Below are 27795 nucleotides of genomic sequence, written 5' to 3' on the forward strand. Positions count from 1 at the left end.
TATTGGTTGCGTATACGCAGCTGCTAATATCGTAGCAAAGCACGCATCGACAACATTTAAACACATATCGCCTCGCCAGGCGAGGGAAGTGGTCCTGAGTAAAAAGTAGCAAAGTGCAGTCGATAACTCGACGCAAGTATCAGGGGCCTTACGAAGCTTTACAGAAGAATCGACCAATAGGGCATGCTATTGGCTGGAGACGCTCTAGTCAGGCGAGAAAGTTGCACCACGCCTAATTTGACTGCACATATGTTTGGCTGAACCGCCTCAAGACACGATCATACATAATTTTGTGGTTCCTGGGGATTATGCCCGTTCCGCGCATTTTCTGACCGGTAGGAGAATCGGCGTTTCATTTTGTGCCATATTAAAGAGCCCCAATTTCGCTGGAGTATAATCCAACATTGGAAACAATTGAACCCTAGTTTCTTAATGTGATCCTTCTCTTCTCTTTATATATATATCTCTATCACATACGCACACGTGCACGCACACACACACGGGGTCAATCGATAATTTTATTTATTTATTTATTTATTTATTTATTTATTTATTTATTTATTTATTTATTTATTTATTTATTTATTTATTTATTTATTTATTTATTTATTTATTACAACACCGATTGCAACTACGCAGTCCCAGTAGGAGGGAAAAGAAGAGGCTACATTCATTGAAGCCAGAGCGCTGATAAGACAGGCACCACAGAAAGAGGACAGGACGTGCGCTATGGCGCATTGAAGCGCTTTGGCTTCAATGAACGTAACAAACCAACTAGCCCAAAAGTCTGTCCTATTAGAGAGGCTACAGGCGGTACATTTGAAAACAATTCTGAAACAATGAAACATAATGAAGCTCTGACCTTTTATCCCGCGTTTAGTTCATGAAATACCGAGCTTAAGTGAAATTTAACTGAAAAGGACTTGCGTGAACGCTATAGAAGCTGTACCAGCTCAGCCATTAGCACAGGGCACCGCCACAACCATCGACTCGGATGCTGAACGCTGAATTAATGGCACCTCGGGTTCCTACAGTCAGCATGAGATCAAAGACACAGAAAATGGAACAAAGGAAGTTTATTATTACAAGGCGAGGACCTATTGTAAAAGGATTACTTTACACGCTACTGGCCGACAGGCGACGCAAAGTTCGTTACCGACAGCGCCCTGCGTGTTAACAGTGAAGTTTAAGCTACCGTAATGTGCGGCCTATCAGAAACTATCATCATCATGAACGAATATGGCCGCAGAATTTGAACAAATCCCCCTACTCACCGCTGCTGTGAGGCCTGCAATAACCCTGAAAACGAGTACAGAAAGAAAGAAAGAAAGAAAGAAAGAAAGAAAGAAAGAAAGAAAGAAGAGAAGAAAAACAGAGAGACGGAAAGAAAGATATAAAGGAAGAGAAAGAGAAAAATTCTTGCCAAAGAAAAATTCTTCACGAGGCGGGGATGGAACCCGGGCCACCTAGATCTGAAGGCGAGCGTCCTAACCACTCGGCTATTCAGGCGCACCAGCGCAGCATAGCATAGCCTTATATCGTATAGTGTAGCAAGGGGGTGGGAAAGGCAAGTGAGTGTAAGGAGGAGGAAATCCCACTACTCACACCTTGCTCACTAAGAGAGGGAGAGAGAAAGATGTAGAAAGAAAGAGATACAGGAAAATAGAGAGAAATAATGGGAATGGGATTAAAGACATAAAAGGATAGAAAGACTTGGCACGACTAGTGCGAAGCTGCCATACTAGGGAACCGGAAAAGCAAAGGCCCGCGGCTGCAAGAGCCCCAAGTGGTGGAAGCCCTACGCCAACGACGACGTGCCCGTAGATCTATGAGCCGCTCTGGAGTTTGAGCATCAGTGTCGTGACTAACCTAGCTAAAGCATAGCAACAACCTAGAACCATATTAGACTTCAGAATCGTACAGTTTCGCTGTTTCAAGACTTGCGTGACTTAGTGCAAGCTTCGCGAAATTTTTCTTTCTCTTTTTCTTTCTTCATTATATTTTTTGCTCTTCTCTTGAACCGTACTGCAAGTTAGTTAAAGCTCACGCTGCCGCTACGTTCCTGTGTAATAGCTATACACATTAAGTTTTCGAAAGTGCTTCGCATTTTCGTTCCGATACCTCGTAATTTAAATGGCCGTTCCTTATGAGCCTATCGTTTTCTTTTTCTACGTAGCTGCAAAGTTAAAGCCTCTGGAGAATCGGAGGCACTAAATGCCAAACCAATTACTGCAGTTGGCTCGAAACAAAAACGGGGAACATGGACTTTCGGGTCGAAAGTGAAATTTGTGGGGACGCATTTCTTTTGTCTTGCCGTCCTTGTTTGTCTTTATCCATCTTATTTTATAAAGGTTATTTATCTTCATTATACTCATGTATACTTCACTTGAAACTGGTGAGAGAAAGGCCAGCAGCGATGACACGGAGGAGGAGGAGGAGGGGAATAAACGTTTATTGCAAGAAAGGGTATTGTGGTGCTAGTCCCGCGTCTACCCCAGGTGAGAGGTCTCCTCATTCCAGGAGCCCTCTGGCCTTCGCTGCCTCCTTGGCCCTGGCGACGAGACGTCGTTGTTGGTCCAGGTCCTCTGAGGCCAGCTTGGCCTCCGACGTTTCGAGAAGGTCCTCGTTTTCTTGACCGGCGTTACATGCAAGTCAGATAGGACAGAGCGCTCTGTCCTATCTCTTCCCTAAAGGAAAGTATTTTTTTAGAATGCAATACCAACCAGCCCACGTAACCACCCTTTTATGGTTTATAGAATTCGTGTAATGGACTTCCTGTCGTTTCATAAGCGTCATTGCGGGACTTTAAAATTTGCAGTGTTAAGACGCTTAAACCTTGCATAGAAACCTTCACATGGCTGTAGATGCTGTTTACGGATAATAAACAGGAATAGACAGTGCTGCATGAAATGTGAAGGAGACTATGGTTTCTTGTTTTGCTTTCGTAAAGATTTTTTTTTTTACAAATGGCTGTAGAGTTATTTAATGAATGAAGCTGTAAAAGTATCCATCACTGTCTTGTTCTTTTTATGCACCGAACCTTCCTTCTATGGACTCCTTTGAAGTTTCCTCGAGAGTTCTCTTGTTCGCAATTTTATTATCAACGTCGTGCTTTTTTGGACTTCGCGAGGCACGGTTTCCGTTCTGGGCTCTGCCGTAGTGTTTTTGCTGCTTGTTTTTTTTGCACTAATATTCCCTTGAAGTATAGAGATCATGAAACGATTCAGGGGCACGTACGGTAACTTCGTTTGAAGTAGAGGCAACCTTGTTGAAATTTCAGCCCTAATACAGATGTGTTTTCGCTCCGTTCGTTGCATGGATAGTACTCCTACTTTGATGGAAGCTGCATTTTGTCTTTGTAGTCGTTATGCCTATAATGGGACTGCAACTTTAAAGAAAATAAAGCCATTGTTATTCAATGTCACCCATAATGAGGGCGTTCATAAAATTTGTAAATTGATGCCGGCTTGGGGTGCCGTGACATCCAGCAATAGACGTGCTTTGCCTTAGAGATCAAGTTTACTTTTTTTTAAACTCAGTGCTAAATGCCGGTAACGAGACAATGAAGGAACCTTAAATAAATAAAAAAACTTATTGAGCTCTTACTCTTTTAGCCTCAACCGTCATGTAACGACTGGAGCGTAGGGTGTGGTACAACACTCGCGAAAGCTCAGGCAGACGCTCTTTACTGGGCAATCGTGCATTAGGGGCATATGGCTTTCTGGTCTCCAGGATCCGCCGACATTGTTCCAACTCTGTCAGCAGTGTCAGCGTGCGCTCTTCATTTGGCCGATCTTGGAGGCAGGTCAGTACAGAATGCCCTCCAACGGTGAGAAGCCGACAAGGCAGGTGCGTCTATTATTCCAAACCACAAACTTGGGAAAAGAGTAGGGGTGCGCGTATAGTGGATTTCAGAACCGAACAGAATACGAATCGAACAGTGATGACGCCGAATATTATTAGAATATATTTCGAATACTAAGCCAATTATTTTCAAAACAGCCTTAGAATTTGACGACATTTTATTGGAAGAAAAATAAAGGTGCATGCTGTTTATTGACTATTTATACCGTGACTTATCACTGCATCGCCTACTTCAAAACTTCGCTCGCAGTTTTCTCCAGTCTTGCAGTATTATCAATCTTTGCAAAACAGTAGGTAGCCTGTATAAATAAAAACTGCATCTACAGTAATAAGTATATTTTAAATTTTCTTGTTTTTTAACGGAACAATTCTAAACAAGACGACAGTGATGGCCAAACAAGGTGATTTCGTCGTTCTACCGATTGTTTTAGCACAACAGGGTAAGAAAAATAAAACCGTGTCTAGCACTTATAGAGGCAAAGCTCGCTTAGGGAATTTAAAAATAGTATGTGGGGTTTTACGCGCCAGAACCACGATATGATTATGAGGGACGCCGTAGTGGAGGGCTCGGGAAATTTCGACCATCTACTGTTCTTTAACTTGCACTGACATCGCACAGGACACGGGACTCTAGCATTTCGCCGTTATCGAAATACGACCGTCGCGGCCGGGATCAAACCCGCGACCTTCGCGTCAGCAGCCGAGCACCGTAACCACTGTTCCACCGAGGCGGACTTAGGGAATTTCGAGCAAACGTAAGAAAAGCGAAAATCTATGCAAAAACAGAGAAAGCTGCCCAAAGGCGGCTTTTCCAACACGCAGCTCTCTTTAACTGAGGGGTGTGTTAGCCTCGGTAGAAACCAGCACCCTTAAGAGTGCAAGAAATATATACTACTGTTTGCGAGCTCACATGTACTGAAGCATTAGAAAAGGCTAAGACATAGCGAAAGAAATGGGCCGGGCATAGTGAAGTGTTTGCAAAGTTGGCGTAGATTTCGGTAACTGAAAAATAATACTCTTGTGATTTCCAAAGTCTTTATTCAGGTGCGCTTATGTCATGAATGATTTGCTCGAGTCGGCGTGCACCTGGTGATATTTGTCTTCTTATCTAGTTGAAGAAGCCAGCTTTCAGGTAACGACATTGACGTTGTGTTTTCTTATCACTAGTACCACAAAAAAACTTGTGTTGAGTAAGGAAAACAGAACATGAACTTTAAATATTTCCTGCTTTCAACTTTACAACTTTCTAGTGTGTCATATTATATTATACCACAATATACTACATTATATACTATATTCTACTACATTTCGCTATACGATATACTACTACTATAATAAACTATACCATACGCGAGGGGAGTGAAAACAACGTGCGAAGATGTTTCCGCCCTTCAGTAAATATCCTCTCACTGACACCGAGAGTAAGTTACGACAAGAGCCATGTGTTAGGGAAGTGGCCAGCACTATAGTCACAGTTACTTTTTGTCTTCGTTTACTCACTGCATTCTTCAATAAACGTGTGTTCACTCTTCCATCGTTTCCCAGCAGTAAGACGGCAAGAACAAACCCACCAAAATCAATCTAGTCAAAGTGCCCTCTCACCAGGCGCAACAGCGATGTCGTAACATTAAAGGCAGACGGTAAGGATAGCTTGCAGTCCCTGGTTATCACACGCAGTCGAACGAGTAAATGCGTGCCAGACGTGAAGCTCCTTCCCAACAAACAAATTTTGCTTCTCATAAATTACGTATGTGGGTATTAGGTTGGCTTTCCTTTGGCTCAGTAAAAGTGTATGGGAAATAATTTATAGTGATAAAGCTGCGCGTCCCTATAGTTCACTTATTTTATATGCGTTGCGTAAATGTACGCTTTGTTTTGTTTTTCCTTTAATTCTCGTTGTGATTTTGACCAGAGAACTGGCAAACTGTAGGCAGGAAAATCACTGCCCAGTGCCACCTCTTTATCTTGGTGCAGGCTCGTACTCACCATGCGCCTTCAGTCTCTAAAGTTAAGCGAAGATGAGCAGAAACAATACAAGCAAAAGGGCAGGAAACTGGAGGCGCGAAGTGTCTGCCGCAGTTGCCGGAAATGAAATACGGTGGCACGCTCGATAAGCGGCGCGTGTCTGGGCCAAAACGAGGGCCTTCGGGTGGCATTGCTGACACTTTGCTAGCTAAACTGTTTTTACGAACCTCGTCAATGCACACTTAGAGGATGTTTAGTTTTTATCTTATTCTTTTTATGTGTTCCCTTACTGTGTTTTTTTTTTACTTTTAGCTCAGCCACTGTAATGACGTACAGTCTCTTGAACACAGTGGATTTCTCGTCTTCCATTGAGCCACCTGTATTTTCTTTGTGAAGTCCCTCGCCCTTTTCCTGCTATATGTTTCTTCCTATCCCGTAGCAGTACGTCAAATGTAGATTTTTAATGTTTTTATTGCTACACACTGCGGCTCTTGGCACGATTGAAGATCGTAACGTCGAAGTGCCCGAGCTGGTTACACGCTCAGCTATCCGGGCTTCTGTGTATAAGCCATGTTTTTTTTCGGTGTTTTGTTAATTTTTCGGCTGCTGCTTCAAAAATGAACGATGTTTTAAGCTCGCCAGATGGTTGGCATCATTCCCTTTACTTCAACCTCAGCCGCTACAGGAAGCTCGAAAGATGTTTATTGCCCGAGGCACTTCCCGAAGACTCTATGCCTAAAGATTAGAAGTACGTAAGCTATAGCACGCTCCTGTTACAACCTTAAGGAAGTTATATATTTTTGACGGAACAAAAAAAGCTGGCTCCAAGTAAGTTTACAAATTATAATGGCATTTTATTTTGGGTTTACTCATGTTTGCAGCATCCTTACTGGCACTAAATGTCATTTAATTTATACTGCTGCTTCGGCCTGAGAGGCGCAAAAGTAATTATTTGCGTCCTGATTTACGCGACTTCCATTATTAGCTAGTGTTCAGTTAATTGTAGCATTTCTCAGTGACAGGACATGTAGGACCTGACGTGAGCCACCAATCTTTTCCGTGATCTTTAAGTGGCTTCCACTACGCAATGTTACTTTGTCAGCCTAGTGTTTCAGCGTTCTCCGAGCACTGCAGTCTCCCTAACCCCATTTCAACTCAGTTTACTTAGAAAACATTGATGTTGCCTGAACTTGGCTTTGTATTTTCTGCAGCCAAACACACTGCCCCATCTCTGGAGACCTTCCAACCCTAAACTACTGGAGGCGCATGCGCAGTCGGTAATAAGAAAACCTGATACTCACTACACCAGCTGCACTCGAGCTAGCCTTCAATGTAAGCAGCAACGCAAGTTAAGTCTCTTTCGTAACGGATGGCCCTTCCACCATTTCAAGTAATAATAATATCTGGGGTTTAACGTCCCAAAACCACGATATGATTATGAGTTACGCCGTAGCGAACGGCTCCGGAAATTTCGACTACCTAGGGCTCTTTAATGTGCACCTAAATCTAAGTACACGGGCATGAAACATTTTCGCCTCCACCGAAAATGCAGCCGCCGCTGCGGCCGGGATTCCATCACGCGACATTCTGGTCAGCAGTCGAGCGTCCACCGTGGCGGGGCCACCATTTCAAGTAATTCTCATTGACGTGTTCTTGTAACCAAACCCCTTCGCGTCACTCTTGCTGGATTGCGAGTTAGCCCAATTTGCAGAACACTCGGAAAGCGCTCGAAGGTTTCTCCATCGAACTTGTTTCCTCAATTTTCCTTTTTACGCATATGTGGACACTTGTTTTATTGCGATAGCAATTATATGGACAGTCTCGGCTGATTTTTGCCGTCGCCGTCACCGCCGTCATGCTGCGTATATGAATAAGTATGTATATATACATCAATATCCCAAAGAAAAATGCTTCCGAAGCGCCGAATCGAACCAGCGACCTCTGAATTCGCAGCGCGGTGCGCTAAGCATTACTCCACAAAGCGTACATCCCTCTGGCAGCTAACGGCGAGCGTTATATACACACCTTTTACCGTTTGCAGTCCTCCGAGACGGAGGCGCTTATAAGCGTTTCTTCATTACCAGCGAGATGGCGCTAGGAGCGCGCGGGCGCACTTAAAGGCGTCGGTCAGCTCTCTCGCTTCTTTTTATATTTGCGCAGCGAGAACCTTGCCCTCCGCTGTCTGCTCGCGCGGGCGCTCGAACAAACTACCGCAGTGTTCATGATTCTCAGCAGATCGAGCTACGTGGTAGCTCTCACCGCGCGTCGCGTGCGTGTAGCTAAAAGCGTTTCAGATGTCGTGCACGTAACGTACGTGTACTTTTCACGTTTGCGTATGAGAAGTCCCTACGTACGTGAAATTAAATCTGTCTAGTAGCTGCCGCGTAGTGATGGACGCACGGTAATCGCAGCGCGTCCATCACGGGTCGCTTTTCTTGCTATCGCATTCATTGCTTCGCCCTTGCGACGAAACTGCGACTTTTTATTCTATAAATAAAGGTAAATTTTCTTTGTATTCGTGTTATGCCCTCTTTTGTCTACAACCCACCACCGTGATCTAGTGGTTATGGTGCTCGACTGCTGACCCGCAGGTCACGGAATCGAATCCTGGCCGCGGCGGCCGCATTTTGGATGGAGGCGAAAATGCTTGAGGCCCGGGTACTGAGATTTAAGTGCGTGGTAAAGAACAACAGATGGTTGAAATTTCCGGAGCCCTTCACTCTCATAAGCAAATTGTGGTTTTGGGACGTTAAAATCCCAACAATTATTATTGTTACACTTTCCTCTACGTTGTTAATGGATATATGATTTTTTTTACTTGCACCACTGGATTGGCCATGGCATACGAAGGGTTAAAGGAACTGCGCAATTGTGCCTGTAGCAGCAACACATAAATGTATGAACGCATTTACAGCAATATGCAGTTGTGCCTTCGCGGTGGAACAGAACTTGCGCCTTGATATAAAATTCTTGTTTTGTATAAAACAGCGGAGCTGCTTAAGCCGACCGTAATCTGTTCATTGCGAACGAGAAAAACCGGCACCACCTCGTGTTGCCTGGCAACCACTTGACCTCGAACATGGCGCCACCTGCGCCGGCGCAGGTGCGCGAAGCTTTGCACTTACTCCGCCCGACGCAGACAAGACACTGCCGCGAGCTGTGCGCTGTTGCGCATGCCCCATGACGTCATCATGGCGCATGCGCCATGATGACTTCAGAAATAAGTTACAACTGTGACAGTCCGCGATCAGTCATGTTTTCTTTCTTCTTTCTTTTTATAATGAAGTCGCTTCTACCGACAAAGTAACACCTGATCGAGAAGTTGAAGCAATAAACCTTGCTTTTTCATGTTCAGCTAACTACAGTCAGTGGGTCTACTTCCAAGTTCCAAGCGTCGCCTAGAGCCCGGAGCGATTACGTCTTACCTCCTTTTTTCTTCCTTAGAGAGTCCTATACTCTCGTAACTCCCAGTGAAGGTGGGTATGCCCGCGAAACGAGATGATGCACATTAGCGGTCATGAACGTAAAGTAGTAAGCTTGATATATCACACACAACTATATAGCTCTGTTATTTTTTTTTTTTCTTTTCCGTTGCACCGCACCCGTACAGCAACCCTTTCTTAGGTCATCTTAATCAGACCTTGCAAATGCATACTAATGACTCTCTACGCAGTCCCGTTTATGTCAAGTTCTTATCGCGTTGCGATAATGGTGCCCATTTCTTCGCACTTGCTTCGTATGCCGTCATGGCATTCGTCCTTCTCAACAGCACCTCCTACCGCCGCACCCCGCCAGCTCTCTCCTTCAAGCACCCTAAGAGGTTTCGTGAATTTCTTATTTCTGAGGCTATACGGTAATCCCGCGGTAAGACGCGTTGCATTTGCGACCCATTAGAGCGTATCAGAAGCATTGCTCCGGCTTGTTTCCTTACTTGTATAGAACAGGAAACGCAGAAGCGACAAATGCGCGATGCGTGAATGTTCTGCAACTGGTCGATGCATGATACACCGGGCGCGGCTTTGTTGCACGCGTGCTATATTTGTGCACTTGGCCGCAAGCCTGCCGTGTGGCAGCATAGCCTGACATATCGTTGAAGACATTGAAATTTATGACCATAACGTTTCCGACGCAAGCTTCTCGGATGTTCTTCAAGATCACAAGAGTACGTCGCGAAAGACAAAAGACTAGGCGACTTACCGCCTACATAAGCGGAAAGCTTTAAACTCACCATGTACCTAGCTAAGCGTTGTTGTTTACCTCATCCCCTTTTTCATCTTTGAGAAGAGGAATGAAGGTTTTATTCTCATCACTTGAGACCGCCGAGGCATTTGCTGAAACAAGAGCTCACTGAGGAGACCCAGCATTTTCCTTAATTGTTACATTGCGTTTGGCACATGATAGGTTTAGTTGCTTATGCGCCATTAAACCAAACAAACAGAAGAAGATTAAATCGCAAAAGAGAATCATTATTCGAATAGTAAGATATGTCAAACACGATCATTTAAACTCGCGATCACTAGATTGCGTTGTCAGACTCCATACCTAAATTTTTATTTACAAAGAATTGGTCTGGCAGCTTCCCCTAATTGTTCTTTTCGCGGAGTACATGAGACAACAGAACATTATCTGATTCACTGTTATAGATACTCTACCTTGCGCGAATTTACTTTAGGTACCGTCTTCCGGCTCCGTAGATTAAATTTAAGTGCACCAAATGTACTTTCTTTCGGGGCTTTGTCTCTTGGATACAGTGACGGGAAGATTGCCGATGCCCCGCAGGAGTTTCTTAAAACATCACAAAGATTTAGGCTATAAAATCAATCTTTACTCCTGTTTTTCTATTTTTCCAAATTACTCTATTATTTTTTATTCGAATTCTCCCCTTCATTGCTTATAATATATTCTATTATTCTATTCTTAATATTTGTTGCTTCACTTTTACTTCTTTCATCTTAAATTAAAAAAGTTAACCTTTAATTTAAGATTTATATTTTAAAAACTATCCGGTTCTTGGCCAATCCCCCAGCGTGGGTGTGTGCCAGAGTTTCTAGGATCTAATCTACTCTACTCTACTCAAAGGACTAGGCGAGTCACCGCCAATCTGTGCGCAATCGTTCAGGCCTTTATACAATAGGGGAGACTGGCAAACTCCGACTCACGTTTAGCAGTAAACAGCACAATACGGCATTTGTGTGCTGCTATTACATCCTATACTTATGCACGCTTGCGCTTCGGTAACATATGTCGTTACTAGCTTACTGATATATAATTTTAAGCTTCGAGCCTTATTTTGACCGTAACTGCAGGGGTACATGTGGAATGTTCTGAGAGCCCGGTATGCTATTTTAATACCGCACCATTCAAGTACGTCATGTAGCATGCAAGGGTTGAGGCTTGGCCGAGTTGGTAATGATAGATTTCGAAGTTTGTTTACAATGCATACAAGGTTAGGAAAAGCGGGCAAGAGAAGCAGAGACTAGCACTGAATCCTACGAGGAGTACGTCATAGATGAGGTCTTCGTATTTCATAGGATAACTGGCTACGGCATTTTGACCTGCTTTACTGCCACGTAAAGCAGGTCAAACTTGTTCCTGCCCACATTTCACAAGAAACCAAAAATTGTGACAAAGCGATTGCGTCATGACATTTATTTTAATGATGCAAGGTTCAATTCGTGCTAAATTATTTCGGGCTCAGTCAGGGAGAGCGAGCAACCCAAAATCTGCGATGGGAGCCTGCAGACAGAGAGAGCCAGGATACGAAAGGTTAAGAGGATGACCAGACCAGCGTTTGGTTTGTTATCTTACACTATGTATAAAGCAAGGGCAGAAAGGAAGAAATTCAGAAAGTAATTGCTCATGCAATATACAGTAAGGCAGATAGATAGATAGATAGATAGATAGATAGATAGATAGATAGATAGATAGATAGATAGATAGATAGATAGATAGATAGATAGATAGATAGATAGATAGATAGATAGATAGATAGATAGATAGATAGATAGATAGATAGATAGATAGATAGATAGATAGATAGATAGATAGATAGATAGATAGATAGATAGATAGATAGATAGATAGATAGATAGATCCAAGCCTATGAAATTTCTTTTTAATAAAGTTGTATCCTCCTCCGGCGACAACAAATTGTGACAAGGCTTGACGAAGAGAAAATGAACGCCACCAGGTTTTCTGATCGACTAACGCCCTCTCAGCATTATTTCCCCAATTGTAACACCTGGCGCATGGCCCCCGAGAGCCGTTGTCAAAGCGGCAGCCTTTCGAGGCTTCGAGAACGATTTGTCACGCGCATAGTTGCCAAGAGGTGCCGCTTATATTCACAACTTTATCAATATAATTTATTATCAATAAAGTTTATTCCTCCTCCTCATCCTCCAATTATATGCAAAGAACGCTCTATAGATGCGAATAATGCCGATTATGGGTACTCGTAGAGCAGCTGCATTTGATAAGCGACTGCCGCTAGACATTACTTGAGTGTCTATCAGAATGGCGAAAAAGTTGCCTTTACATGACAAAAAGCCTGTCATTCATTGCAGACTTGTGGGACTCCGTATTACCGCTTCTTTGCAAGGCTAAGGAGGATAATTGCTGTTGTGTTCGAGGTATAGTTGCTAATAGTAAAATCAAGGAAACTGATCAGCTCTTTACAGGAAAAACTTAGAAAAGAAAATGTAACCTAGCAGAATGCAATAAAGGTCCTCTGTAAATGTTGTTTCTTCATGATTCCAGGGATAACCACGCGAAAATAAGTCTACTTATCGTAAAGTTATTATATTTCCGCTGCCCACACGCAAGATTTTTTTTTCTTTTTGTAGAACTTTCCTACTATATGTGCGCTATCAAAATAAATATGTAAACCGGTAATTGGTCCATCCCTGCTTGCTTCTGAGTCCATTAAATGAAGCTTCGGAAAGCCTGGCTGTCAGCGGACCTTAATGGTGTGCTCACATAAACGCACGCTACGTTTTTCTTATAAAAAGAAAAAAATTAGCGTCAATTTGAGTGAACAATTTTCATTTTGGTCTTGGCCATTTAAGCTGCGAACAGTGCATGTGCCTTGTAAGTATCATCGTAAAGCAAAAGCTGAGAACTTAAAACATCAGTACATTCTTTATTACCTCCATACTGAAGCTAATCAATAAGACCGCTTTTCAGAGGACGGCAGCCTTTTTACAACGGGTGAAAAATTCTTAAGCCATGTAAGACAGTTTGTGCTACGCTTACAAAGCAGCTTGCTTTAACGAGGACGCTGTACTCCGACATGCTGCATAAACTTTGCGGCGCGTGTTGCGACGTTTAAGAAGAGAAAACACATAGTAGGAGGATGTCTCAATACTGATGCATCTTGGGGTGATTATCTGTCATCATTAGCCATATTGATGTGTCTATGTTACCTTGGGCCGTTAGCAATATTGATGTATCTAAGGATCAGGAGACCAACAGTCTCTATAAAAGCTCAGTATCTCGGCTAAGTAAACAGAGCTGCCTCGCCGTAACCTAGAGACAAGGCTGTGATTGCATATTGGTCCCTTAGGCGAGGGTAGTGAAGAAATTTAGGAATGAAGCCGATTCAGAGACGCTCTGCTATTTCCTGGTTGCTGAGTTCAGTCACGATTGTTCTTTGCGCGGGAACCTTTATGTACCAGGCTGGCTTACAGGTTGAGAGGTACCTAGACTATAGCCACCAGTCTGTACCGACGGAAGTGAAAAGGAAGTCACTCGTGTTCCCTTCAGTGACTGTCTGCACCAACAGTTGGTGAGTGAGAGTTAATATATGAACCGGATGTGCGCTCGTTACTAATTTGAAGCTAGGGATACGCATACACCTCTAAACGTCGTCGTTCTTTTAGAAGGATCGATTCCCTGCTTTTTTTAACAATGTTATTATCGGATATCTCAAAAGCTCTCGATTGCGGTGTCTTCTCATATCTATGCTCATACCTAGTCTCATACCTAGTCTTCTCATACCTATGCCACACCTTCTAAACTTATTGTGTCATAGCAGACACCGACTCAACTCTTAGAGGAACACAAATTTTAATTAATACAAAGGTTCTGACTGTCGGCTTGATATTGAAAGGACGAAAGTAGTGTCGGGCTGGATACTGAAAGTAGAGAGAGAGAGTGAGAGAGAGAGAAATAGATGACAAGGAAGAGGCAGGGAGGTTAATCTGGTGCGAGCGACCGGTTTGCTACCCTGCACAGGGGTGGGGATATAGGGATCGGAAAGAGGATAGAGAGAGAGTGAGATAAAAAAAATTCGGCAGATCCCACGTACCGTGGGAGTCGATGTTATGCGAAGCATGCGGCGGGAAGGTGACTGTGGCGTAATTTTTTTACTAAGTGACACGTTACAAAATGACGCTAAAGATTTGTATAAATTTTATACGCACTCATATATGTTGAAGAGCCGCATATGTGTTATATAACCAGTTGTTTACGGTTGGGTAACGCTGCCAATGGCAACGTGGGAATTACCAACACCAGAAGCAGTAAGCTGATATGTAGTGCTGTACTTTCAACTATGGTTTATTGGAAGGAAGGGCACAAATAAATATACACAGAGGTCAACCGGCTAACAACCGTGCAACTGCGCGTGTGCATCAGAGCCATGCCAGCGCTCGTGTCTTCATATCCTTGGTCTATGTCCTCGTCTTTTTTGCGCTGTAAGCTGATCGAAAATGAACTATATAACCAACTAGCCCAGGTTTCCCTTCTATATCATAGGCAACTTTCGTTAATGTATTCATCCGGGGTCGAGCAATGCTTCAATATTGCTTGCTGAATCAGGAATACAAACGTAATATTTATTAGACTGCTATAAAAGTGGAGTCAACACTGGAACGACAGACGTTAATCTGATGTGACGCCTGTATCGTAGGAGTACACACCGTAGGAGTATCATGTAGTGTTTATTGCTTTCTTGTAAAATTAGATAGCAAGCACCACAACCACAATTGACGTTGCACCGATATTACCCCTGCGTAGGCTGTTTTTCCAAACCAAATTATAGACCTGGCGTGGCTCAGTGGTAGAATACCTGGTTGCCATGCAGAATGCTTGGGTTCGATTCCTGCTGGGATCCTAATTTTCATTATTGATAATGGTTTTGGTTATTGGTTTTGGTTATTGGAAAACCGATATTGGTTTTCCTTAACGCTCTAGCGTTTAAGTTACAATTGTCTGTTCTCGCCGTTCCTGGGTAGATATAAACTCTCAATCACCTGTGGCGCATACGCGTACACCTCGGCCCGTGGCAAACGGGTATGTGCCACACGTGTCTAGTGGAAAGGGTTTGACGACGTACACGACAAGATATTCAGGTTATTCATGTCACGACCCGACAATCATATTCGTCAAATCTTCTTACCCTTCCATGCCAATTTTGGCCTACACCAAGTTAAGCAGGCGATCATGAGAGCACCCAGACGTAGGCGGCTAGATAGATAGATAGATAGATAGATAGATAGATACGTAGATAGAAACGCTCAAAGTGCCAGAGGTTCGCTAAGAAATGCTTCGCATTTAATAAGAACAAAACAAAACATGCACACATGCACACACATGCAGGACGTCCTATCACAGCCGTTCTGATAGGCCGGTTGAACGCAGGAAGCGCATTAGCGCCTGCACAGCCTTCTTCTGTGACGTTAAGTCCTGTCGGTGGCGCAGGATTCTTCTGAATGAGTTCGGTCGTCCAATTTGTCAAGCGCGTGACGCTACCCTTCTGTGCAGGTTATGGTTGGGTGTCGCATTTACCTATGCGTACGCGTTCCGCATAGGAATGGCCGACACCGCAGCTTGTGACCACTGCGGAAGTGATGAAACAATTAAGCATATTCGGTGCGACTGTCCACAGTACTGTTCGCAGAGACAGTCGCTTTGTAGTAGGGATATATAATCACCGAAATATCCATAACAGAATTTGCTGTTAAGGTGTTCACTTTTATTGCAGGATTAATAAACAGTCTGAAGCATGCCTCAAGACTCCTCGCCTCTGCACCAAGTTTGGCCAGGTAATTTAATCATTTCTCCGGTGAACTTTCTTTTAAGGTGATGATTATAGTAATAGAAATATGGTTAATTATAGGAAGACATGGCGCTTCATTTGGGCGTTGCGATGCAATTGTAATAACTGTTTCTCTTGAGTGCATTGCTGATGGCTTCGTGTTTACAAAAATCACTCTCTTGGCAAGAAATGCTTTCTATTGTGACGTCATACGTTGCGTATAGTCCATGCGTTCGACAAACTATTAGATTAATTTCTCTCTTCTCTTGAAATATGAAGGAACACTAATGCAAGCGCGATGACTTCTTTCATTGTAAATATACAGGAGGTCCATTGGGGAATTTTTAGGGCCCAGTTCGAACCAGAGATGCGTACTCTTGTCGGATATGAGCCAAGAGAAATTTTCGAATGCCGTATGGAGTCGACAAGCTCAGAGTGCCAATCGTTCAATTGCGTCGACCAGTAAGTATAATTAATATGCTTGATAAAAAATATATTGATGCATCTGGTTGATCAATGAAAAGACTCCTTTCAGGACCAGAAATCATTTTTAGATTATTTGTTCGTAACGTACAGATGCATTACTTGTCCCTCTAAACTGAAGTGTAACGGCAATGATTCTAGCAAGGCTCGCTTAACTAGCCCGCACTAGTCATTCATATAATCTGGATGGCTGTAACTAACTCGTATTGGCTCTAAACACTATGCCAGACCTTCTTCTTGACACAGCAAAAAAAAGTTGGGTGTCGTTTTAAGAAGCCTCTCTGGGCAAAGGCAAAATGATGTCACGCGAAAAACTACGAGCTTAGTATTTTTAATTATATTATCTTCTTTTAAATTTCAGCATCAGGACCACTTTTCTACGCTTACCCATAATGCTTTGCTACACCTTAGACAGTAAGCTCTACGGAGGGCCTGACAACTTGCTTGAGAAGTGCGGCACACCTTGGCTATACGGTGAGTGTTCTTTTTTACTAAGCATACGTAAGCCTTATTTAAATTACTGCGCTATACAGTTAAATAAATTGCTGAGGTAAACTGCTGAGGTTCAGTAAACTGTATCAAATCTACACGTTTACCATGGTGCACTATCGGCGATGCAAACATTCTTCAACTCCTGGTAGTGCTTACGATGAGGATGTTCTAGGTTGCCGGCACGTTTATCCTTGCGAGATTTGCACGCAATTGCCCCGCCCTGTTTCCCCCTTTCAGATTATGTTTGAATGACACCTTTTTTTTTTAAGCGAAGCCTACGGCAGAACGCTCTACACATAATTACTAGCTACCGCGAAACATTCGCACTCTCTGTACATCGCTTACAAGGTATGGTAAACAATAACATATAATAATGTCACAAAGTTACACCACACTTACCGAAGTGCTGCGATGCTCTATTGCTCACCAAGGAACAATTTTTAGAACTCAGGATGAAACATCGCACAAGTGAAACAGACACAGATAAAAAAACACAACAGGACAAGCGCTGACTGCCAATCTGAAAGTTCACTTTTAGTAAACCTTCTCATGTGTGTTCTTACTTTCTGTGCCTTTGACTGTTGTATCCTTCTTTCCTTTCCCTCATCTCTCTCTCTCATCTTTCTACTCCCTTTCCCATTCCCCCAGAGTAGGGTAGCCAACCGGACATATGTCTGGTTAACCTCCCTGCCTTCTCCCTTTTGTTTGCTTCCTTCATTCCTGTACCAATTATATTATGGAAAAAAGAACGAGTGCACACAAATTCCAGACAATGTGCCGAGATGTGTAGGCCTACATCTCAATGTGAAGTGCCTGAATTAACAATGTTTTTTGTTCTTGTTCTTGTTTTCTTCCTTTTATTGGTCGATTTCGTTGAGGATGTCTCTTACTTAGCGGCTGATTGAAGTTTGCTTCTATGAATAGCTGTAACCTAAGAACATTTGGTGAATGCGGCTTCTTCCACGCGCTTCGCCCCTTAGAACTACGCATTCGTCTGCGCTTCATCGAGAAGAACACTCTACGGCTGATTCCCTCCCTTCCACTCCCGGTGTTCGTGCAACAGCCGCAGCTCTGCAGACCCGAGCGCAACGCCGCCATCGCACTGGTCGCGCAGAAGAGCTACGACATCACCATCAAGCAGGTTAGGCCCGAAAAACGACACCCAGCAGATATAAGAAGTGCAATTTTTTTCTATTTCTTTTCATTTGCCTTACTCGGTATCACGCAGATGCAAAAATACCGTCAAATTCATTATTATTTGATTTGGATATACAAACATACAAGGACGCAGATGAAATAGGGAAGGAGCAGGCTGACAACTGCCACTTAGCGGGGCACAACGCCCGCCTTCTCCTTCGGGAAGGGGGAATATAGAGGAAATGAAGATAGGTAAAAAGAAAGAGGAAAGACAATAGAAGAATGGTAATAAGGAACAAATCGCTTCGTCTACCGTGGTGCTTGTGGGCTTTATATATCGACTTCTATTTTAATTGAAATCCAGATTACGAGCGTACTTGAGTGAATGAACTCCGACTTAGCCAAGCACTGCGTACCGATATGCTCGAGAACACTCGGACGTAATTCAAAAAACACACTCAGGCATAGTAGATAACCCATAAATATGAGCCGGCACGTATTTCGATGTGCTTCACTCTGAGAGCAAACATGAGGCCCTTGTGCAAACAATTCGCAGGCCTGCACACATGTACAACACTAACATACCTAAACCGTTTGCACGGTAAGCTCGCTTGTACTTAGATGCATTACATATGAAAGGAAACACTGGTTAGGGATATACTTAGCGCTACTCTTCCTTCTGGTCACAAATTGCTGGTGGAGCGGTCACGTATTACTGGAGAATGCCTGCTGTTCGTACATTGTGTTTATTCACGGAACCTGAGAGGCGGTTCAGGACACTTTTAAAGCATAATACTGAAATCTAGAAAGCAGGAGTCAATATACCTTTAATGAGCAATAACGCTCGCAGTTTGCCTCCCATGATTTAATGTATGCCTGATCAGTTCAAATTTACCTTACAATTTTTCACGCATTACAGCAAAAAAAGCGACGCCTGCCTGCACCTTTTTCTTCACGCTGTAAGGACTACAACAGTGAAGGCGTGAAGCAAGAGTTCTACGGAATTGCATCTAAAGAGGTAATGCGCGGAACCTTCCCCTTTTACAGCAATGTGAGTCAGGAAGGAACGAACATAGTCGAAGTATTTTTCAGGTCGTAAAATTTATTTCATTTCAGTGGTCTCGCGTGATTTTTCCTGGCACTTAACACTCAATAATTTAGTAAGTAAGCGGAAATGTTCGACTCGAAATGCACTTTCTATAAGCAGCAAGATAAGCCTGCACTTTTATATAGCAGCATATTGCTATTTCAGCAATTCTTGCATCCCTCGTTTATACAGTTGTCAAACACATATTTATTATGTCATATACATGGTTATTGTCAATGAGGAAAAAAAAGTGTGCCTCAGAAAAATATTATACTTCCGGTAATCTAGTCGATAAAAAGGGAGAGAGATTGAAGCAAGGAAAGGCAGGAAGGTTATTCACACGCACATCCGGTTCGCTACCCTGCACTGGAGGAAGGGATAAAGGGGCAAAAATAGAGACAGAAGAAAAAAGAGAGATGGACAGAATAATGCGCGCACACGAGGGCGCACATCAAGTTTACAGGCGGTCGCACAGATCTTTTCTCTTTAAGTACTCCAGTAACACTTTCGTTGCCTTCTGCGCCTTCGAGACAAATGCCCAGGTTCCTAGAATATTGGCTGCAGAAAGTGGTTTTCAGTCCAGTTGGTTCAGAAGCATCCGGAGCGGGTATCGCAGGGTGGCATTGCGAGCGCAGCTGCACAAGAAACGTTCACTCATCTCTTCGGTTCCGCAGTAGTCGCGTGTATAGAGGCGTCCACCATTTCTATGCGAAACATGTACGCCTTCGTGAATGCAATGTGCATCCGAAGGCGGCATAAATTGTCGCCGCATCGCAGCGGGCAATTTGCGATGGGAGTTGTAGCTCCAACGAATGATCACTTTCATGTAGATGACACTTTTGGAAGCTGCCAAAAAGTGTGCGTGAAATTTCGAGCCAGCGAATAGTCTGGCCGCATCAGTCATTGATACAGGGATCGGAACCACTCATGTTCCTTCAATAAATGTTTTGTACTGCTACTAATAGCATAAGGATTATTATTATTATTATTATTATTATTATTATTATTATTATTATTATTATTATTATTATATTATTATTATTATTATTATTATTATTATTATATTTGCATACAAAAACACAAGGACCCAGAGGAAGGAGGGAGAGAGCAGGCTAACTGCAACCTAGAGGGGCACATTGCCTGCCTATTCTTTTGGGATGAGGGAGGAGATAGAGGAAAGGAAGATGGGAGAAGAGAAAGAGAAAATATATAGGAAAGTAACGAAAAAAAGAGACGAAGATATGGACAAAAATGAGTAAGAACACAAAAAAAAACGTCCATGAACGGGTAGCCAGATCCGTTTGGTCCATATAAATCAGCAGAGCTCGATGGGCCTGGTCGCATCTAGAAGCACACCCTCCTGGAAAGATGAAATTGTCAATGGTCGCGCACTTAAATCCGAGGACTTTATAATCCTTAATCGGCAATGCCCTCTCTATAACGAATGCGGGACAGTGTAATATAAGATGCTCAAGTGTCTCACAGGAGCCATAAGATGCACACACTGGTTTGTCCACTAGCTTATATAAGTGGGCTCGGGAACGACGAGGCAAGCCACGACCACGAACACGGGGAGAGAACGATCCGTTCGCAACACGCTGGTCTGGGTGCTGCTTTAGGAGGTGTTGGTGTATGTTATGGCTATATACCTTTACGCAATGTATGGGTTGGAATCTTGGTTTCCAGAAGCGACACGTTCAGTTTAATTTCCCTTAATGTCATAATTACTACACTACAATTAAAAACAAGTCACGCCTTTTATGCCCTCCTTAACATCATTATCGGTTAGATTCGTACCACTGTGTCTAACAAAATTGGTTCACTCGACCAGTTCCCCTTCTTAAATGCGCCAAATTCGTAAGATAATGCGTACCGATACGTTTAGAGAAAAACGCGTAATGTGCTTTGCCTTGCAATATTTGTACAAGGAAAAGGCAGTTTAGACACAAGAAAAGAAGGATTGCCCAGTTGGTGTCATTTTATTTTCTTTTACTTCATTTTCTTTCAGGCATGCACTCAGACATGTTTCATGAAAAGAGAGACGGAACTGTGCCGCTGCCACTTATCCGATCACGAGTATTCGGCCACGTTCAAAGGACGCATCTGCAATCTTCTTGAAGGAAGTAGGTGAATTCTGCTTTAAAGGGTTTTTCTCTACTATATAGCGAATTCCAGTGCTCTCGTACCTATTGAATGGGGCTTACATTCAAAGCTGTTGCATTTTATCGAACTTCGGCTGACGTACTGAAGAACGCAAGAAGAGTATGAAATAGCGCATGAGCTTGGCGCCCCTGCATCTCGCTGTCTCCAGAACCAATACTCTCCAATAAGGCAAACACTTTGGATGCCTCATGAAATGCGATAAGTTACCGTAGGCGTCGCCGTCAATACGAACAGTCCAAAAACTATCACGTGATCGCAGATGCCTTTAGGATGACGTCATAGATCGCCAGAATTTTTATGTAATCATGATGTCACTATGACGTCATGTTAGGTAAGTGACACTGATCTTCACATACAGCCCCTATATCTACTGTTTGCTTTGTTTTTATTCCAGATGATTGCTGGAAGGCCGCATACGCAGCAAACATATTTGAGTCGTGCATGGACCAATGTCAAGCGTCGTGCGAGTAAGAATTCGAATATTTTGTTCATTTTCGTTTTTTTTTTTGACAACCTTAAAGGAACTTGCAAGGTTTGCGCTGCGGAACATGATATACCGCAAACTTAGGTAACCACGCCCCTCACCACACCTGTCAATAACTATAAAAAATACTAGCGATCTATAGTACGCAACAAATCAGTAAACGTGTGTTCTTAGAGGAGCATAACTCACTACGTTTTCTGTAAGATGATAGGTAGGCTGAGTTCGTGTGACTCCATGCGCCTTCTTTACTAAAAAACGGCACTATAATGAACCACCCTTATTTAATTACTGCTATTCTTTTTTTTTATTATTTAGGGATATCACTTACGACAGCCGCGTGGCTGGTATACGGTCCATTCCGGTAAGTATTACAAACGGGTTACAAGTAATTCGCTACGTTGTGCATAATTCTATTGCAAATACTTTTATTGCAGAAATCTAATGAATCTAAGGAGTAAGTACAAGGGCATGGAAATGAAATGTGTTCGCGTAATTATCTTTATCACATTAGTCTTGTCACATTTTCAGAATGGTATACGAGCTTACTATAAGATTCGCCACGGACATCTTAGAGCTGGTGACGGAGCAACCCGCGCTTAGTGTAAGTGTTTCCGCTAACTTTGTATATATAGAAGAGATTACACGCACAAGTATAGTAATGAGCAATATGAGATGGTACACAATGTCTAACGGGCCTTTAAGATATTTCAAATAAATAAACAATAAATAAATAAATACTTTGCTCTCTTCCTCAATTAAAACATGTTATCTAGGTGATTCAAGTTTTCGGCTACGTTGGAGGCTATCTGGGAATATGGCTTGGGTTTTCTCTTCTTCGAGTTCTCGAGTACTACCACAACCTTATCAGAAGGTAAAACATTCTCATATCTGTTCGAGAGCACTTTTGATTCGTTAGAGATACGTGCCCCACTTATAGATTAAGAGAGGAACGTTTTCCTAATGGTCAGCGCAAAATAACGCTACCGTACATGTTCTATTTTCTTTGTTTTTTTTTTACAGGAAATGTGGAAAATACCGTTGTCTTTCACGCAGCGCACATCATAAGAGTGCAGTTCCACCACTGCGTGCCAACAGAGAAGACAGAACGAAGGGCATTTTTTCGATATCAAGTGCAGAGCTGAAGTGACTTGTTAGCGACTTGTGAATTTTTTGTGATCAAAAAGTATAGATGACTTCTTTATTTCTTCTGAATACAACCACCTTTTAAAACTTGCAGAATGGAACTGAAATGCATTTTTCTTTAGTGCCGCCACAGCATCGTCTGCATGATTTGAATAATACAAGAGAGGTTATCTGCTTCGTACAAGTTAGGTGCTGAGTTCGAACACCTTTGAAACCACATTCTCTTCTCCCAATTGTTATAACAGGAAGAGATGCCCTCTGGTGTCGTGCTCCATAAGATGCGCTTTTATAGTACTCCTCATGCAAAGCGACCCAGTATGAAGTTTCGTGATACGGCATCCAAGCACTCTTTTCAGATATGATACCTTGAAGTAAAGAATACGTTGCCGTTGTGGGCGATTGAGCGAGGCTGACACGCGATAGGCTTAAGCGTTGCTGCAAAAATTTAGGGAATAGGGATGAGCCGTGGTCGGGGAGGGTGACCACAGTCTTCATCGATGTCTGTTCGCCCTGTCGTCCTCACGGCAAAGAACTTTCCAGGTTCCTCTGGTTCCTGGAAGTATTCCATGAAGGACTGCCAATATCTCTGTGTATAATTGGTTTGCAATAGGGGAACATGAATGAATCCGCACTTGCAAACATGTTGACATCGAACTCGTCAACCACGCTTCTCCAGGCCTAATTCTGACCCTGAGAAAACTTGTGAAAAAAAAAAAGCCATAGCCAGCATAAACCGCGTGAGAGAAGTAAGGACACAATATCCTACAATGCATTCCCAACAAACACAGCTTATTTATTTATTTATTTATTTATTTATTTATTTATTTATTTATTTATTTATTTATTTATTTATTTATTTGCGCTTACTGCAGCACTATTTTAGGGCTACAGCTGGAGTGGGAACGTTCTACAGTAGTGCTAGAGAGGCAACAAACAAAAGTACAGGGAAATACTACTAGTTGTGGTAAAAAAATTAAGGAGCCTTGCCCTGTCAGCAAAACAGAGACAAGCGAAGCTTTCCGTGTGTGTGCCTGACGTACTACTTCTCTTTCTTTCTTTCTCTCTCTCTCTTTCTTTCTATATATCTTTCTTTATATCTTTTCCGTCGCATTGCGCAATGCTCCCTCCTAGATGTTTTTTTTCCTCCATGCGTGGATCGGACAGTAATCCACGTGCTTAGCAGCGCAACACTTCAGTTGCTAAAAGCAACAACGATGGTTATGCGATCGTATCCAGGCAACAATGAAATGTAACAACGCCAGATGACAAGCTACCTCTATAAACCATTTGGTTGCCATGTCAAAAATGGCTGATCGCCGACGAGCCCACGATCGAGGAGAATCTATTATTAGAACACGACACATACAAATACGCATGTAACCGGCCCACCTCTGAGGGCCGCATTTCAGTACGCTCAGAAAAGATGGCGCCTGGTTTTTCGTGTACGACAACGCCGCCACCTAAATCTGAAACTCATAACAAGCTTGGCTTAAAACTGTTTCTAGGCTTCACTCAAGTGATCAACTGAACTGTCGATGCATATATTCCTTTTTCTTCATTATTAACGAAATAAATGCATCGTTCAGTTAGGTGCAAGAGTGGTAATCCGCACACAAGGGAAACGGTTCGGCTTGTGGATATCGAGAGTACTGTAGTTCCGAACAGCCTAATTCGGTACGAGGTCTGCTGAGCGATTGCCCTTGTCCCCGGCAGGATTGACCTCGATTGCAGCAATCGTCGTTTAAGTCGTAGCAGGTCTTGAAGACCAGTGTCGCCGCGTTGAGGCAGGTTCCTGACGTGTCCAGCACCTTGTAGTCCACGCGGTTGTTTGTACTGGTGGTTGCTGCGAGGAGATGACGGGAAACGCATAGTCAACGTCAAAAGTTTATGGACCACGAACACAAGAAAAAAGCTGAATATTCACGCGGCTTCGGCAGGCACGCTTGAATTTAGACTTCCAGCCTGTGGTAAAGCGCGCTAACGACATGTACCGTGCTCTTCGACCGAATACAGTCACAAAGTGCTGGGAAATTCAATTTTTTTCTCAAACCTAGGTTTCTCTAAACTTTTGCCGCCGACTGTACATGAGAGTTCGAAGTCCATGCAAGGAATGACACAAAGCAGGCAATTTGAACGTCTTATTTCGGACCATTTTTGGGTGTCTGTGTGCAGCGCCTTAAAAGTTCTTACTATCGCTTTGCATCTCCAAAAAGCGCTAAATGTTTTCTCAGCATTTCGAGAAGGGAGAGGGGGTGTGGTGAGCAAAGTAAGGGACTCTCCAGTTTTCTACCCAGCGCACGGGGGTTTGATGGCGGTAAAAGAATAAGCACAGAGCAGCAGTCCAGAGACTTCACAAGCGTGGAGCAGCGTATCGGCAGTCGGGCACTAAAGTCATTCAGCTTCAAGCATTACACGAGAGCTCGTATAGTAGTTTTCTGCATGTAATACTCGAGAAGACCTTAAAACACGGCCTGTGTGATTGTTACAGCTCCTACTCAAGCCTCATACTCTGAAGAGAGAGAGAAGGAATGTAGGAAAGGCAGGGAGGTTAACTAGACAATGCGTCCAGTTTGCTACCCTACACATGGGGAGGGGGAATAGGGGAGTAAAAAAGAGAGATAGAAGGATAGGAAGCACTGTAAATACAGCGTAGCTAGACCATGGAGATGCGACCATATATATATATATATATATATATATATATATATATATATATATATATATATATATATATATGTGTGTGTGTGTGTGTGTGTGTGTGTGTGTGTGTGTGTGTGTGTGTGTGTGTGTGTGTGTGTGTGTGTGTGTGTGTGTGTGTGTGTGAGGGGGGGAGGGGTGACTATTACACTACAATTGAAAGAAACAACAAATAATGTCCCCTCTCCTTAGCTTAATTGTCTGTTGGTTTCATTACGCGTGTCTAACAACGAAACAAGCCCCTCGAACATTTCCCCTTCTTTCAAACAGTTCATGAGATAACTGTATGTGCCATATAGTCATTACCTGACACCTGGAATAGCGAGCAAAGCGACAAGCATTACCATAACAAATTTCTGTCTTCTGTAAAGAAAAAAAAATCAACTTTACTTAAGGCACATTGCAGGGACTGGCGTTGTGTATCAAAATCGGAACTATGGAACACGAGAGGTGATCGATGGTTTCTCTACATGTGCACTAAGCACACGCGGTACGAGTTGCTGACATCTACCCCGACCCACAACCATGTGAAGTCCCGCCACAGGTTCAATCAAGTTTTGTCAGCATGTATTTAACACTTCCTATGCCTGATCGCGTGCCTGATCGGCGTTCAAGAAAAATAAGGGCAATGCAAAATGCACTCACTGACTTTCAGGTAGTAAGCTGCGCCATTAAATGGAGGCAGCACTACTTCCAAATACGCTGTGATTGCTGCAAAACAAAAAATAAAAACTCTTATAATCTACTCAAAGTACCTTGAAAAAAGTGCAACGATCGTTCATAAATGCATATCATGCGACAAGGGAATAGTTTCAGTTATCGATACTGTTGCCGTATAAGCTCATGATGAATAGGACGCTCTCGATGCTCGGCAAGACAGCGTTTTCAATCAACATGGCTGACTGGACGCCCATGTAGAAAGTATTTCATTTTAAGGTACAGCAAGCAAACTGCTCAATGTTTTCTGTATAGCTTAGACTATAATCTGTCTGCTGGCCATGCTGTCGTATTCGTATATGTGGCGTTCGGATGTCATGCCATGGCTGTATCACGGTTCTCAAAGGGACTATTGAATTTTTGCGGAATTGAAAGTTTTCGTGCGTGCTTCTCGCTAAATTTTGCGGATGGCAGCAAATGTTTTACAGCACCAGCATCCCTGGCAGGAGTTATTCCATTGTGCAGAGAAGAGAGCGATGGTCGACCCTTTGCTTAACTTCGAATTGAATCTGATTTTTTCTTGAGTTCATCTCGAGAAAGGTGCCGGAGCTAAAGACGCCTAACGTCTGGTAGACGGCTTCGTACCCGCAACATACAGCTGTGCATCTTTCTTAAAAGTGGTTTTTTTGGCGTTGCGCAAATAAGCATGAGGTTATATGTAGGGAGACGCTGTATTAAGTGCATAGAAGAGAGAGAGACTCTTTATTAGAAAAACAGATTTTTGCCGGCGTCTGTATACCGCTGGCGTGCTACTCTGTGTAGGGATGGGGAACGGAATTGACAGCCTAAAGAAGAAAGGGAAGGAAATAATAATTAAAAGAAAGAGTATAGAAATTTGTGGTTATATTAATTTCAGACAAGTGTGCGGCTGCAGTTGGTTGTTAAAGAAAGGTTGACAAACAATAAAAACACAAAAATACAAGGTAAAGAAGATAAACTAAACGGTAGAAAAATAGAGATTTTGTGTGGGCAATACAATTGCACGCTCGACTGCATGCAGTGTATGCGCAAGTGCATATATGCACACAATTACGCACTTAGAACATTTGACATTCATACATATCTCTCCTAACTAGCCTCCTATGGCATTTTGTTAGTAGCAATTGATTCCCAAGCTCTTTTCACTGCGTTTGAAGTGATAATAAGATCAAAATGGCCTCGCTTTTAAAAGCTTTAAGCACTTGCAATGCTATTTAGCTGTCTGTTTAGTAACATCAGTCCTTGTTTTTGCGTTCTGGTTCTTACAGAGTAAGATACTTCGTTGCAGTCATCGTGTAGGCAAAGTACAGTGTTGTGCATTTCTTGAAATAGTTTAAAGCATAAGCGAGGTTGAAAGCTCTAGCTTTAAACACATGTTGCGTGAATGCATACGGGAACACATGCGAATACTCGTAAAGGAAAACTTACAATTGGTTTGCAGTATCCCAGTATCAGTTTGTGGGTCGTATACCAGCGTGTAGGTGTCCCTGCAACACATTGAAAACGAGCGTGAAAGTTTGGTACGTCATCGTGATATATATATATATA

The 27795-nt window shown here is 42.9% G+C and overlaps 1 protein-coding gene and 2 long non-coding RNA genes across 3 annotated transcripts; all 3 read left to right on the forward strand.

Moving 5' to 3' along the window:
- Positions 1 to 13340: 13340 nt before the first annotated feature.
- LOC119394594 (uncharacterized) lies at positions 13341 to 19930 on the forward strand. The gene is made up of 7 exons (XM_049415908.1): positions 13341 to 13612; positions 15812 to 15872; positions 16191 to 16327; positions 16710 to 16822; positions 17821 to 17981; positions 18897 to 19028; positions 19895 to 19930. The coding sequence occupies exons 1-7, from the start codon at positions 13416 to 13418 to the stop codon at positions 19928 to 19930; spliced, it is 837 nt and encodes a 278-aa protein (XP_049271865.1). The 5' UTR covers positions 13341 to 13415.
- Positions 19931 to 21070: 1140 nt separating this feature from the next.
- Positions 21071 to 22072, forward strand: LOC125758707 (uncharacterized). Its single transcript, XR_007416335.1, has 3 exons — positions 21071 to 21187; positions 21622 to 21694; positions 22027 to 22072. It is a non-coding gene; the product is annotated as an uncharacterized LOC125758707 (long non-coding RNA).
- Positions 22073 to 22238: 166 nt separating this feature from the next.
- On the forward strand, positions 22239 to 22859 carry LOC125758706 (uncharacterized). The gene is made up of 3 exons (XR_007416334.1): positions 22239 to 22312; positions 22485 to 22582; positions 22732 to 22859. It is a non-coding gene; the product is annotated as an uncharacterized LOC125758706 (long non-coding RNA).
- Positions 22860 to 27795: the final 4936 nt, after the last annotated feature.

Source organism: Rhipicephalus sanguineus, chromosome 5, assembly GCF_013339695.2.
Source record: "Rhipicephalus sanguineus isolate Rsan-2018 chromosome 5, BIME_Rsan_1.4, whole genome shotgun sequence".
Classification (NCBI taxonomy): domain Eukaryota; kingdom Metazoa; phylum Arthropoda; class Arachnida; order Ixodida; family Ixodidae; genus Rhipicephalus; species Rhipicephalus sanguineus.

Bases quoted from the DNA above. Each gene is read 5' to 3' on its own strand.
- LOC119394594 (XM_049415908.1), top strand. From the start codon at position 13,416: ATGAAGCCGATTCAGAGACGCTCTGCTATTTCCTGGTTGCTGAGTTCA. The intron at 13,613-15,811 runs GTGAGTGAGAGT...CTTTTATTGCAG, and splicing joins ACTGTCTGCACCAACAGTTG to GATTAATAAACAGTCTGAAG. The intron at 16,328-16,709 runs GTAAGTATAATT...TTTAAATTTCAG, and splicing joins TCGTTCAATTGCGTCGACCA to CATCAGGACCACTTTTCTAC.